Below are 15,602 nucleotides of genomic sequence, written 5' to 3' on the forward strand. Positions count from 1 at the left end.
GTCATTTCAGTGACTTGGAAAGAAAAGAGAGGCAGAAGTTCCTTTCTCACTTGAAGAGAATGTAGAATTAAGCTGCTGCATACCTCCCTGAGACCAATAAGAGTTCACAGAGTGGGCCTCCTCTGGTTAGAATCAGAGGAAAAATTAGTTTTGGAAAGGACTCCATGTAACAAATAAAATAAAATAAAATACATTTATGTTGCAAAAATTATATAGCTAACTGCCCAGTAGAACAGTCACATGCAACTGGAAAACAAATTTGGAAGATTGTAGTGAAAGATACTGTATATATGTTCCAAATTTGTTTATTTTAAAAGTACTATAGTCTCCATGACATTAATGCATTGCCTCTAAAATGACACATCATAAAATAAACAGCATTTGCAAGAATAAAATATTGAAAAACAGCTTCATGTTTACAGAATCATTTAACACCTGGACAGATAAGGCTGTCCAGGTGTTAAATCTTAAATCTTAATAAACATCTGAATCTCAAAGTTAACTTGTTACCATGGGAAAACTCTTTTCCTTGCCATCCTCATTCAATACCTGTTGGCACAGTCCCCGCAAAAAAGCTTACATTTAAAAAATCAAGTTAAAGGTAATATTACATGTGGACATAGAATTCTTTAGTCCTAAACCTCCTATTTTCCTAGAAAACTCTCAGTGCAGAAATATTCACCTTCATTCTTCTATTTAGAAGAATGGAAAGACATTAGTTGCTTTTTGGCTTATTCACTGCCTGTAATCATTATTGGACAAAACCAAGATTGATAGATATTCCAAATGACAGAGTAAATTCATTGCAGCTGTCAATTTTAAGCACACAGCTAGTATTCAACTGTTACTATTCATCATTAAAATTGTGACCAAAATGAAAAAGTATTTTTTTTCCCTCCATGCAAAGGAAAGGAGCAAATAAGGTTTAATCTGTATTTTCCCCAATGCTCTTTTGTCAGCCAGTCTCAGTCGAGCCTCAAAATATTTAGATTGCTTTAGCACAATGATAACCAAAGTAAAGACAGCCTGCCTAAAAGTTGCTCTTACTTAAAACATACTGACAACTTTGGGTGAAGCAAGCCAAATCTTCAACTAAGCCACAATTCACTCAGAAAGCTGTTTGGAATTTCAAGGCCCTGTTTTGGAACACAATACTGTATATAAAATGCGAAAGGAGTATCCCTGTTTGTTCCCTGGGTTTCTAACTTCAAAACTAACTACAAACAAAGCCTAAAGATAACGGCGCTGGAAAAAAAGCCCTTCCAGGCAGAGTGATCCAAATTGGCCATCTCCAGAAATGAGCTGCTGTTTTACCACAGCTGCCACAAAATATGAAAATGCCCTCTGTACATGTTCAGGATAGGGTCCTAATAAATAACAAACGCGACATTCCAGTCTGGTAATAGGACCGAGGCCTGTTCAAAGGGTAATAATTTTCTGCAAAGGGGCAATTCTCTCCGGAAAGTTTTAGGATATTAGGAGAGTGCATGGTCCACCTTCACTTATCTAGCAGCCCTCTTCAATTGGGGGTCCTCGGGGTGCTCTGGGCTTCAACTCCCATCTCTTGCGGCCAGCCTGCGGGGCGATGGGCGTTGAATCCAAGACCTCCGGAAAACATCCAAACGGGGGAACTGAGACTCACCCCAACGGTTGCGGCACCAGCATTGCCATCGCGGCTCCTCCGCTCGGGCTGCTCCCTCCGAAGAACGCCAGCACCGAACACTGGCGCTAGCACCATTCCAGCCGCAAACGCTGGGGCTCTCCCGGTAGAAAACCCAGGGAGCGGCAAAGACTTTTTTCCTGGAGAAAATCAGCCCAGCCTCTCCGTAGAACTCAGCCCCGGCGCGAACCTACGAGACTTTCTTTCCTCCGCTCAAGCGGAGCCAAATGTTTAGGGGTCCTACTCACGCCTCCCGCTCTCCTCCAGCCTGCCGAAACCTGTACTTCCGGGATCTGGACAGGCTTAACCCAATTTATCCCCTTCGCCGAAGAAATGTGACGTCAAAACGTAACGGGGAGGGGGGAAATGTAGGATGGACTCCGACGTCTTCCTCCCCCCCCCCCTGCCTCTGCCTGTCTTAAGGGGCGCGCGCTGAACGAGGTTTGCAATGGAAGCAGCTGGTGTTGGGGTGATTAAAAGGAGGGCGCTAACCCTATTTGGTATTAAGCATGGTTTTCTTTGCCGTTTTGAAATGACTGTTTGGACTTTGGGGGATGCGTCCTCGTCTTTTCCACGTAACGTCCATAAGTGTTCTTCATAGCAGGTCCCTAAAGGCATTTTTCTTTAAAACAATTTATTTTTATCCACATTAAAAAAAACATACATAACAACACAAATACCTTGAAGGCTCATCCATTTGTTTGTGCTTTCTCTTATAAAGACTAATAAAATAACTTAAATTACATTCCAAATTTTAATTTCAATTATCCAGTCTGTCCAAGTACAGTGGTACCTCTACTTAGGAACTTAATTCGTTCCATGACCAAGTTCCTAAGTAGAACAATTTGTAAGAAGAAGCAATTTTTCCCATAGGAATCAATGTAAAAGCAAATAATGCATGCGATTGGGAAACCACAGGGAGGGTGAAGGCCCAGTTTCCTCCCAGGAGATTCCTAGAGAGGCCCCACAGAGGTTTCTCCCCACCTTTTCCGGCCCTGTTTCCTCCCAGGAGATTCCTAGAGAGACCTCACGAAGGCTTCTCCTTGCCTTTTCCGGTTACAGCTTCGGAGGCTCTGGTTTGTAAGTGGAAAATTGTTCTTGAGAAGAGGCAAAAAAATCTTGAATACCCGGTTCTTATCTAGAAAAGTTTGTAAGTAGAGGAATTCTTGGGTAGAGGTACAACTGTATTTGTTTTAAATGGCTAATTTTAATTGTGTTAAGTGGCAGACTGGAAAAACTTCCCTCAGTTTTTACATCTTCTAATCACCATCCTAAATCTTTATTTCTATTTCCATTCTATTATAATTTTATTTTTGGTATATGTTATTTGTTAATGCTGCCTCCTGGCTTATTTTTTCATCTGGGTTATACCAGTCATATTTCTCATTTCTTTTTATCCCATTTATATTAAATTAAACATTTAAAAAATTCTGTGTTCTTTTTCAAACCATTCATAAAATTTCACCCAAACTTGGTAAAACTCCGAGTCCTCCTTATCTTTAATTTTTATTGTCAATCTATTCATTTCCGCACAATCCATTATCTTCTTAAGTACTTCTCTCTCAGTTGGTATTCTATTCAGTTTCCAGTTTTGAGTGTATGCTATTCTAGCGGCTGTTACCATGTGTACAATTAAATATGTTTCTTCTTTATTAAATTTCTCTGGCAGTATGCCCCCCAAAATATCTCCAGTTTGGGGAATTCTGGGGGGTTGAAGTCCTCCAGGCTTAAAGTTGTCAAGGTTGGAGACCCATGGGTTGGAGGATGTGTCCTTGTCTTTTCCATATAATAGTTCTGTGTAGCAGGTCCCTAAAGACATTTTAAGTAACTTCTAGCATTTACAATGAGTAAGGAATTGGGGGAGGGGGTCTTGGAACTAGCAGCCAAGGTGATGGAATAACATCTAGGAAAACCAGGTTCAAGTTCACCCTCAACCACGAAAACTTCATTGGTTAAATTTGGACTATTTGCCCTCTTACTTAAACCTACTGTATCTCAAGGCTTGTTTATAAACTTACTTGAATTTATACTTTAGCCATAAGTGGTGTACAGTAATGCCTACATGCAAAAATGGAGGCACTCCTTGTCAAAGTGGATGTGTCTGTGAATCCTTATTAAACACAATATCCAAATGGTACCAGGCCATTGTGCCTAGCAGTTGGCCGGAAGTGATTTTTCATCCATTTTCTTCATAGGTATTTTTAAAAATAGTTTGTATTAATTTATATTGAAGTATACAAATAAAATACAAAAGTAAACAGAAGGGAAAATAGGGAAGGGCAAAGGGAAAGAAAATATGAGGGAAAGCAAATGGGAAAAAGAAAAAAAGGATTGACTTCTGACTTCCTTTGGTGCAGTAGAATAGGACATAAACATCAAACTTCAACTTTTTACATAATCGTATTAATTAGCCATTTTTATAACAACAAATCTATTTAATCGGTAATACCCAAAGTCAAAGTTTCTTCATAGGTATCTTAAGTGGTTGTAAATGATTTGAAAGAAAGAATGAAAGATTAGAAAATGACTTTTATGATGAGGCCTCCCATTCAGAGAGTAAGTACGGTAATGCTGCACTTGTAGACCTGTAGATAAGTGTCAGCTAAACTTTTCAGTCACCTAAAGTATCAGTAGTTGCAGTGATCTGTGGATTCTGTTATACGTTCCATCTATTGAGATCAACTAAAGGTTCAAATTGTTTTAAAGATAGTTCTCATGGGAAGCATTGCACATAGTCCAACCAAATGTGAAGCTCTCAAGCTGGATTTGAATGTTTAATTTATGACTGAACATCATGAAGAGTAACCAAATAATAGGGTTAAATTATTTGGAAATTGTTTTTCTTGCTTCCAGTTACACATTTCCTGTACTTTGATCATTTTATAAAGTGACTCTCAAAATTTGTTTTTCACAACAGCGCTCTAGTAATGTTTGTTCTATAATTTTCTATCCTTTACCTGGAATAGTGTGGTGTTTTTTTTATTACAATAAAGCAAAGGACAAGTACAAGTAGCATTGATGCTTATTCTGTATTGGAGCTGAAAGAAGATCCAGCTCTTGATGTGTCCAAATACAAAAAGATTCAAGTTTTGCTTACTACTTATTACCTACGTGGTACAGGAGTTGGTTGCTAGAGAGACCACTGTAGTCTACTATAATATCGGCCCAGCCAATTCATCGGCATGCTCCTACATCTTTTTTTAAACAATGCTATCTACTACTACCCCAGTAGTACATCTTCTCTGCAGAAGTGTCTGGAATGTTGAGGGTCCCTCTCAACATTCTGGCCCTGAGGGCCCATCTATTCATCCAGTCTTTTGACAAATATGATTGAAGCCCCCTTTTTTTTCTTTTTTCCCATCTGGATTTGTTACCTCTGGCATTTTTGTTTCCTTTGTACTGTTTTAAAATGTTTTTTTATAATTTGTAAACCACCCAGGGTAAGGTACTATACACCGTAACAGGCCTGACGAACTGGCAGACTGCGGGCCAGATGCGTCGCATACAGGCCATACCCACTCCGGCTCTGCAAAGCAAAAAAACCCCATCACAATATGTTCCGATACATCATGTGATGTGATTGAGTTTGACACCCATGTACTAGAGTCAGGTGCTTAATACATTTAAGAAATTATTCATACAACAAAAGCAGCAATGGAAAAGACAGAAAACTGCCAACTGATTTCAATGCATTACATAGTTTGTCTAGTTTGGCCTAATGTGAATCTACCTATTGTGGTTTTAAAATAATGGTTTATACTTAAGGGCATTATGGCTTGCTTTTCATTAATTGTTATCTTGTAGCCTGTGATTTCAATGAAACTATAAGCTATATCGTTGAAAGAATACTATTTGAAAAATTTTGTTGTGTCAAATAAGTGATTAGCTATTTCCCATTAAACTAAACTTCAATAAGAAACAAGATCAAAGGCAATAGGGAGATTTAGCAGCAATACAGTCACTGATAAAAAAGGGATAAAATACATGAACCCGGCTTCCAAGACACTTACAATGCATCAAAACAGATATCATACTAATTTATAGAAGACAGAAATGTTAAAGTTAGAAATAGCATTTTGAATAATAGGAAAATTCTTAGTGTATGAAATGAAGCAGGGAAAAGTTTAATAGAATTCTGAAAAGAAAATTACCGGTAAATGTAAATAGGAAATATCATCTTCCAATAACATAAAGGTCAGCTATAAACATTGAGATTAAAAGATAAGCAACAATGAAATCAAATTGAATATGTATTCTGCAATAAAGATGGAAACGCTTAGTTCAGTGTACCATCTAATTTTCCATGAATAAAATGTGGTATTTTGTTAGTAACTAATATCAATCATCAAAAAAGTTGCAAAAGTTTTTTCTAATTTTGTCATCCAGGTACATACTTTTCTTTTAATTAAATTCCCTCCTTAATGTTCCTTCAAAAAGTACACCAATTATATTTCTAACTTATTAACCATTATGCCAAAGTGCTTCCTTCTTTCTTTATACATTTTTCTATAAGCCAAGAAAACCTTGAATAGCCAATCAGATGTTAACAAAAGAAAATTAAAAACAAAACATAAGCATATACAGATTTCAGACTTCTTCCCCCCTCTAAATAGTACATTTACCTCATCCCAAATTAAAAATTATTTCAGCCCATCTAACATTTAGCCAATTAATACTTATCTAAATTTCTTACTTAACCATTAATCTTAAATTTCAGTCAATTTTAGAAAATTAAAAAAAGAAAAAAATTCTAAATATTCTCTATTTTTGATCAATTAAAAATCATTAACATCATTAATCTCCCCAACAATTCTAAATTCAATTCCATGTATGCATTAATCCAAATCAGTGTCACCTACTACACATCTTATTATAATCAATACTTCTAACTTTATTAAAACAGATCAGCAATTCCTAAATTCATGTATCTAAATAGAAAAAAATAATTAAAGTTAAAAAAGAGTAAACAAAACAATACCCCAAGCTTAATCAACCTTCCTCAAACTCCAATTTCTTTAATCTGAGCAGAATTTTGAACCAAACCCTTTTCTTTTTCTTTTTTTTGTATCCCCTTTTAATCCCCTTTTCCATTTTATTCTTTCTATTCTTGCTTCTAGGAAGGAAGGACTTTGTTAGAAAAATAAAGGAGTTATTGGATCAAACTTTGGGTACTTGACAACGTAGTTATGATGGTGGCAATGTCCCAGGGTTATGTGAACATCTTTTGGGATCTTCTGACAAGCAACTGCAGGGATTCACTTAACAACTGTGGCAAGGAAGATGGAAAGTGAGGCAGAACTCACTTAATAACAGTCTTACTCAGGAGATCGAAACGTTGGCCTCCACTGGGGTCAGAATATAAGTTGACGATTATCTGTCTGACCAGTGCACTCTTTTAGAAGCTGTTCAGGTGTCCAATTTGAAGCTCCGCAGAAAACATCTAGGGGAGAAGGCAGGCTGTCCTCGACTTACAACGGTTCATTTACTGACGTTCAAAGTCGCAACGGCCTTGAAAAAAGTGACTTATGCCTCTTTTTCTCACTTACAACCTTTGCAATAGCCCCACAATCATTTGATCAAAACTTGGCCGCCGTTTAATGTTTATGACTGTTGCTGTGTCTTGAGGTCACATGACTTTTGCGACCGTCTCACAACCAAAGACAATGGGGGAGGGGGGCAGAGAAGCCAGATTCGCTTAACAACCGGGTTTCTAACCGATCCATGCCCAGGTATGAAAATGTGCTGCTCAGACATTATACCACACCGACATTATACCACACCGAAAAAAAATTAGAGGTCAATTAAAGTCAAAAGGTCAAAAAAAATTACAAGTCAATCAATATAATGGTTGTTCCAGACAAATAGGTAGAAAGTGATTACTATTTATTACTAAAATAAGGACATTGAGAAACAAGCTTCAATAATTGTATACTGAGATGGGGTGGGGTGGGGGTGTGGAATCTAATATAATCTTCATGTATATTAATAGAATCTCAACTGCCTGAAAAACACCTTGAGATTGGACAAACTCAGTACAGTAATACCTCGACTTACGAATTTAATTGGTGCCGGGAGGAGGCTCGTAAGTCGAAAAGCTCATAAGACGAAACATTGTTTCCCATAGGAATCAATGGAAAAGCGATTAATGCGTGCAAGCCCAAAAATCAAAAACCGACCGCCACCACCGAAGGAGGCTTGAGCCTCCCGATCCTCTGCCCCCCCCAGCCAAAAACACAAAGGCGGTCTGCCAGGCAGCTCCCCCCGCTCTGTGCCTCCTTTCTGTTTGTTTTGTCTCTGGGTCTGCGGAGGGAGGGAAGCAGAGCGGCAGGCGAAGCGACCGCCTCTCCGTTCGCCAAGCACTGCGGGGAAGGAGGGAGAGAGAAGCAGGCGGGCACCAGCCGCGGCAGAGGCCAAGTCTCGCTCCAGGCTGTGCCCCCTCCGAGCGCTCACCGCCTGTCCCTGTCAGCGGCCCAGCCACCTTCACCTGCCCGGACAACCGCCTCCTTCTCCCTTCCCCATGGGAGCGCCGCACCTCTTGTCTGCCTGGCCCAAGAGGCACGAAGCCGCTGCTCATGCCGGACTGCCCGCCTGGAACACCAGCATTGCCGCCGGGCTGATTGCCGAGCGGGGGCGGGGCGCGGGAGGAGGCAGCGCTGCACCGGCCCCCTCAGGCTGCTCCATCCGGGATGGGGCTCCTCCCGAGACCCCGTGCGTCCCTCCGGAGGAGCCCCATTCCGGACGGAGCGGCCTGAGGGGGCTGGTGCGGCGCTGCCTCCTCCCGTGCCCCGCCCCCACTCGGCAATCGGTCCGGCGGCAATGCTGGTGTTCCAGGCAGGCCGCCCGGCATGAGCAGCGGTTTCATGCCTCTCGAGCCAGGCAGACAAGAGATGCGGCGCTCCCACGGGGAAGGGAGAAGGCGGCGGCTCAAGCCCTTCCCTGTGCGCCCCTCCGGAGGAGCCCCATCCCGGGCAGAGTGGCCTGAGGGGGCTGGTGCGGCGCTGCCTCCTCCTGCGCCCCGCCCCCGCTTGGCAATCGGCCCGGCGGCAATGCTGGCGTTCCAGGTGGGCCGCCCGGCATGAGCGGCGGTTTCGTGCCTCTCGGGCCGGGCAGACAAGAGGTGCGGCGCTCCCATGGGGAAGGGAGAAGGAGGCGGTTGTCCGGGCGGGTGAAGGTGGCTGGGCCGCTGACAGGGACAGGCGGTGAGCGCTCGGAGGGGGCACAGCCCGGAGCGAAGACTTGGCCTCGGCTCGTATCTCGAATTTGAGCTCGGGAGTTGAACAGAAATATCTCTCCCCTCCTAGCTCGTATCTCAAAATGCTCATATATAGAGCAGCTCGTATCTAGAGGTACTACTGTACAAAGAAAGCTAATTCCATACAAAGGATCATTAGAAAAGAAACTGAAAAGTTATTTGTTTATATTTTTACTATTTGTTTATATTTTTATAGTTGCTGTAGTTTGATTCTTTTTATAATAATTAATAAATTTATTTGAATGCAATATTGCAGGCAAACTCTGCCCGTAGCCTAGAGTTTGATCCCAACAGGGCCTTCCATTATTCTGAAGTTGATAAAATGAGGAGACCGATTGTTGGGGACAACATGCTGACATTGTAAACTGCCCAGGGAATGCTGTAAAGCACAGTAGGGTGGTATAAGTACTGTTGCTATTGCTATTTGACAAAAAGTGAAACTGAAAATAAATTTGCCAAAATTGTCACGCCCTTGTAAAATCAACTGCATTTGCATCTGGAATGCTGTCATCACATTTGAAAACGGATATAAATGAAGCACATAAAAAAATAAACCAAAATTATCAGAGAGACCGAAACATTTTCCTTATGAGAAAAGGATAGAACTTTTGAGATCTTTAACTTCAAAGAAGAAGAAAATATATAACTGAGGAACATATGTGGCTTGAAGAAAGTGGATTCGTAAATTTTCTTTTTGCCGAACAAGAGTCATACAATAGAGCTGATTTGGAAGACAAAAGGGAAATACACAATTTAATTAGTAAGCACATTACTTCTAAACATAAAGGTGGCCTTTGACATAAATTAGTTTTTGATTGAGTGCTTAATGATCCGTAAAGCACTTCTGGCCATTGTAAAATGTTGCTCCTTTGCAACTTATATGTAACCTGTAACTTTTTTCCCCAGTTACCCATTTGTTTGTGCTTTCTCTTATAAAGACTAATAAAATAACTTAAATTACATTCCAAATTTTAATTTTAATTATCCAGTCTGTCCAAGTACAGTGGTACCTCTACTTAGGAACTTAATTCGTTCCATGACCAAGTTCCTAAGTAGAACAATTTGTAAGAAGAAGCAATTTTTCCCATAGGAATCAATGTAAAAGCAAATAATGCATGCGATTGGGAAACTACAGGGAGGGTGAAGGCCCAGTTTCCTCCCAGGAGATTCCTAGAGAGGCCCCACAGAGGTTTCTCCCCACCTTTTCCGGCCCTGTTTCCTCCCAGGAGATTCCTAGAGAGACCTCACGAAGGCTTCTCCTTGCCTTTTCCGGTTACAGCTTCGGAGGCTCTGGTTTGTAAGTGGAAAATTGTTCTTGAGAAGAGGCAAAAAAATCTTGAATACCCGGTTCTTATCTAGAAAAGTTTGTAAGTAGAGGAATTCTTGGGTAGAGGTACAACTGTATTTGTTTTAAATGGCTAATTTTAATTGTGTTAAGTGGCAGACTGGAAAAACTTCCCTCAGTTTTTACATCTTCTAATCACCATCCTAAATCTTTATTTCTATTTCCATTCTATTATAATTTTATTTTTGGTATATGTTATTTGTTAATGTTAATATCAAGAGATAATTTGGATCTGGTTGCCATAACTGAGGCATGGTTTAAGGACTTCAATGAATGGGAAATATCTATACCATGATATACATTGTATAGGAAGGATAGAGTAGAGAGAAGGGGAGGTGGAGTAGCCATTTATGTTAAGGAAAGTCTAAAAGCAACACTAATTCAAAATACATGTAAAGAGCTGGAGATTCTCTGGGTTTGCATGCAAACTAAAGAGGGTTCTGTCATTAGATTTGGGGTGATCTATAGGCCTCCAGGGCTATCTGAGGATTGTGACAAAAAGATGGTGGATGAAATTACCCAAATGGCAGTAAAGGGAGATATTGTGATTATGGGTGATTTCAACATGCCTGATGTTAACTGGAATATCCCTGGTGCCCTTATATGCAAAAGCGAGAATATAGTAGAGGCCCTTACAGGAGCAGCTCTGGCACAGCTGGTTAAGACAACTAGAGGGGAGAATATTTTAGATTTAATTTTTACGAACGGGAACCGGGTTTCAGAGGTTAAGGTTGGAGAAAACGTAGATTGCAGTGATCACTTATGTTTGGGATTTGATGTAAAAATTGATTGTGAGCAATTCTATACTACAACCAAAGTATTATTATTATTTATTAGATTTGTATGCCGCTCCTCTCCAAAGACTGTATTGGATTTCAGAAAAACAAATTTCAATAAAATGGGGAAATATTTAAATAATGAATTAAAGGGCAGGGATAAAACGGCAGGAGCAAGCGCCCAGTGGACTGTGTTAAAAAAAGGCCATCTTAAAAGCCACTGGACTGTATGTAAGGCAAATACCTAAAGGTAAAAGGAAGAAGAAACCGCTGTGGTTTAGTAATGATGTAAGGGCTATGGTCAATGAAAAAAGTCTGCCTACAGGAGGTATAAAGAGTTTGGAAGTATAGCTGACAGAGAAGTGTATAAAATGAGACAGAAGGAGGCGAAACAGATAATATATGCTGCTAAAGTCTCCAAAGAGGAAGAAATGCCCAGATATGTGAAGAAGGGGGATATATCAGATATATTAGTGATAGGAAGAAGAAAAACTGCAGCATCACAAAGCTTAGTACTGGAGATAATACATACATTGATGGGAATAAGGAGGTCGCTGACCATTTGAATAGCTACTTCTGTTCAGCTTTCTCAGAAGGCAACTTACAATATAATACTATGGGTGGATATAGCATTGCTTCCAGCTGTAGGGGATTCAGCTCCAGTGATCTCAGAGGATGTCTTAGAATAACTTGAACAATTAAAGACAAATAAGGCAATGGGTCCAGATGGCATCCACCCCAGAGTTCTTAAAGAACTCAGATATGTGATTGCTACACCCCTGACTGATTTGTTTAACCAATCCCTTTTAACAGGAGATGTTCCTGATGATTGCAGAATGGCCAGTATCACAAAAAGGGCAGTAGAGAAGCTGGTAACTACAGGCCAGTTAGCTTGACATCAGTTATAGTTAAAATGATGGAGACTTTACTCAAAAAGAGGATAAATCAGCACCTAAAAACCAATAACTTATTGGACCCAAACCAGCATGACTTTACTGAGGGCAAATCATGTCAGACTAATCTCATTGATTTCTTTGACTATGTCACAAAGGTGTTGGATGAAGGTGGTGCCATGGATATTGCCTATCTGGACTTCAGCAAAGCCTTTGATACGGTTCCACATAAAGAGCTGATAGATAAATTAGTGAAGATTGGACTTAATCCCTAGATCAGTGATTTTCAACCTTTTTTGAGCACCGGCACATTTTTTACATTTACAAAATCCTGGGGCACACCATCAACTAAAATGACACAAAGTGAGACTCTAAGACACTCTCCTCTTATTTTCCATCCCTGTCTCCCACCCCTTACAAGAGTGTGTGTATACACACTCTTGAACCATTTCCAAAACCAGGTGAGGTCTGGTTTTTTCCCCTCTTATTCTTTCCCAAAACAGGTGAGAGCTGGGGGGGGGGGTTCTCTTATTCTTTGGGTACTTTTTATCATGTGCTTTAAATCAAGAGTCACTACTCTCTCTCTCTTGTTTCTCTCTCTTTCCTCTCATTCTCTGCCTCAATCATTTTCTCATTTCTTTTTTTTCTCCCCTTTTTTCTCTCATTTATCTCTCTCTCCCTTCCTCTCCTTCTCTCTCCCTCTCTTGCTTTCTTTCTCCCTCTCTTGCTTTCTCTCTCTCTTTCTTTCTCTCCCTCTCTCTCTTTCTCTCTCTCACTCTTTCTCTCCCTCTCTTTCTCCCTTGCTTTTTTTTAAATAAAACTTTATTAATTTTTCATAAAAATCACACACAAACATACAAACATTTAACACATAGTAGGGGTTACAATTGCCCCTCTCATCTTAGAAGTTAATTTTTAATACAGAAAAAGAATATGTTCTTAATTCATTAAGTCAACATATTAATCTAGATGAAAAGAAGAATTTTGTTCAAATATTTTAGTAATATAAAATTAAGTTAATAAAAAAGAAAAAATATAAAGTCATTTTAATATATTCATACATTTCTCATAACATTTAATTTTTATTTTTATCTATCCACTTATAAACTTTATTCCAAATAGTATAAAATTCAGATTCTTCTTGGTCATTCAGCCTTCTTGTCATCATATCCATCTCTGCACAGTCTAAGATTTTCTTTATTACATCTTCTTTTTTGGGGGTATTTTCCCCCTTCCAATTTTTGCATAAACTATCCTGGCTGCTGTTAAAATATGAACAACTAAATAAAAAATATCTGTTTTTATATTTCCGCTTGGTTATGCCTAACAAATAAAATTCTGGGGTTTTTTCTATTTCTTGTGGTACAATCTCTTTTAACATTTTTCTTATCATTTTCCAATATATCTTAACTTTATTACAGGTCCACCATTGATGGTAATAAGAACCTATTTCCTTTTTACATTTCCAACATTTTGGGGATATATTTGGGAACATTTTGGCAATTCTATTTGGTGGGAGATGCCACCTATAAAACATCTTGATTTGGTTTTCTTTTAAAGAAACTGATTTTGTCATTTTCCAATTTGTAATCCATACTTTCTCCCATGTTTCTACGTCAATTTCTCTGCCAATATTTTTACACCAATTTATCATATTATCTTTGAGGGTCAAATCTATATTTTTATATTCAATCATATATTTATATGCTTTCCCTATTAATTTCTTTTGATTTGTAGTTAATAAACTACCTAAAAAGTTTTTACTCTTATTAAATATATATATATTACTATCTCTTTGAAATTTCTACTGTATCTGTATATATTGCCATCAATCTATTTTGAACCGTTCTTCTTGTAAGTTATATCTTGTTTTTAATTTCATTTGCTCATCTAATAATTCTTTATATTTTGGTGTCTTTCTTTCCTGCATCAAATTAGGGTAGCAGATCACCTCTAATGGGGATATCCAGTCTGGAACAATTAAAAAGTGGTCTTTCTGAATATCTTTCCAGACTTCTAATAAGTACTTTCTTATTGTATGCTTTTTAAAGTAAGAGTGTTTTATCTTTATCAAACCAGAGGAAGGCATGCCATCCAAGCATCAAATCATGCCCTTCCAAATTTAATATTCTTCTACTTTCTAATGTAACCCATTCCTTAATCCAAGTTAGTGTGGCTGCCTTATAATATAATTTCCAATTAGGCAAGGCAAACCCTCCTCTTTCCTTTATATCTTCTAGTATACTTAACTTTATTCTTGCCTTCTTACCCTGCCATAAAATTTTTTTGACAATTGTTGTTAAGTCCTTAACCCCCCCCCCCCTGGATTTATAGGTAATACTTGAAATAGGAACAATATCTTAGGTGAAACGTTCATTTTGATGGTTGCTATTCTTCCCAGGAAAGATAATTTTAAATTATTCCAGATTTCTAAATCTTTTTTAATTTCTTCAATTACTTTTATATAATTATCATTTTTTAACGATATAGTTTTAGGTGTAATCGATTCCCAGATACTTTACTTTCTTTACTATCTTCATGTCTGTAATAGTTGCTAATCTTCTTTCTTGCACTTTTGTCATGTTTTTAACTATAAATTGTGTCTTATTTTTATTAATTTTTAAACCTGCTACTTTACTATATTCTTCTATCATTTCAATCAAAATTGGTAGTGTTGTCAGTGGATTTTCTATTATAAAAGTCATATCATCAGCATATGCTTGTACTTTATGATTCTTTCCCAATAGTTAATCCTTGTATTTTATTGTTTGCCCTTATCTTAATTAATAATGCTTCAAGGGATAAAATAAACAATAGAGGTGATATTGGACATCCTTGTCTCACTCCTTTGAAAATTTTAAATTTTTCCAATTGTTCATTATTTAATATAATTTTAGTTGTTTGTTTTGAATATATAGCATCTATTAAATTCGCAAATTTTGTGCTGAATCTCATTTTGTTCAATTGCATTTTAATAAATGTCTAATCTACATTGTCAAATGCTTTTTTGGCGTCTAAAAACATTAATGAAATTTGCTTTCCTGGATATTGTTCATAATATTCTAGTGAATTAATAATCATTCTAAGATTGTTTTTAATTATTTGTTGTTTATTATTCTCCCTCTTTCTTTCTCTCTTTCTCTCTCTCTCGCTTTCTTTCTCTCTTCTTCTCTCTCGCTTTCTTTCTCTTCTTCTCTCCCCCTCTCTTTCTCTCTCTCTTTGTGTCTCTCTCTCTGTGTCTCTCTCGTACACCACGCCAGCAACAGTGGCATCAGGCAGTAGCCGTGGGGCAGCGGCAGGGCGATCGGAAGTCCAGAGGTGGGGTTTCCCAGTGAGGGGAGCCTCAGCGAAATTGCAGCATCACAAAAACACAGAAGTCCTTGAAACCTCACCTCCGGACTTCTGTTACCAGTGAAGCACCCATTTTTGCGCTGCTGGGATTCCCCTGCAGCATCGCAAAAATACGGAAGTCTAGAGGTGGTGTTTCCCATGGAGGGGAGCCTCAGGGGAATCCCAACAGTGCAAAAACGGGTGCTTCGCTGGCAACAGAAGTCCGGAGGCAGGACATCCCAGTGGCGGCGGATTGGGTTTGTAAGGTGAAAATAGTTTGGAAGAAGAGGCAAAAAAATCTTAAACCCCGGGTTTGTATCTTGAAGTTTGTATAATGAGGGGTTTG

General features: G+C 38.8%; 1 protein-coding gene across 2 annotated transcripts in view; it reads right to left on the minus strand.

The window, feature by feature from the left end:
• The window catches only part of KLHL2 (kelch like family member 2), a 33,927-nt gene extending 31,853 nt beyond the window's left edge, over window positions 1-2,074 (minus strand). The window contains exon 1 of one of the 2 annotated variants that reach the window (XM_070757260.1): window positions 1,643-2,074. In XM_070757260.1, the coding sequence (XP_070613361.1) occupies window positions 1,643-1,671 (29 nt within the window). In that variant the 5' untranslated portion in view covers window positions 1,672-2,074. The remainder of the gene's footprint in view (window positions 1-1,642) is intronic. The other variant, XM_070757259.1, reaches the window with a different exon arrangement.
• Between the last annotated feature and the right edge of the window lie 13,528 nt (window positions 2,075-15,602).

This window comes from Erythrolamprus reginae, chromosome 7, assembly GCF_031021105.1.
Source record: "Erythrolamprus reginae isolate rEryReg1 chromosome 7, rEryReg1.hap1, whole genome shotgun sequence".
NCBI lineage: Eukaryota > Metazoa > Chordata > Lepidosauria > Squamata > Dipsadidae > Erythrolamprus > Erythrolamprus reginae.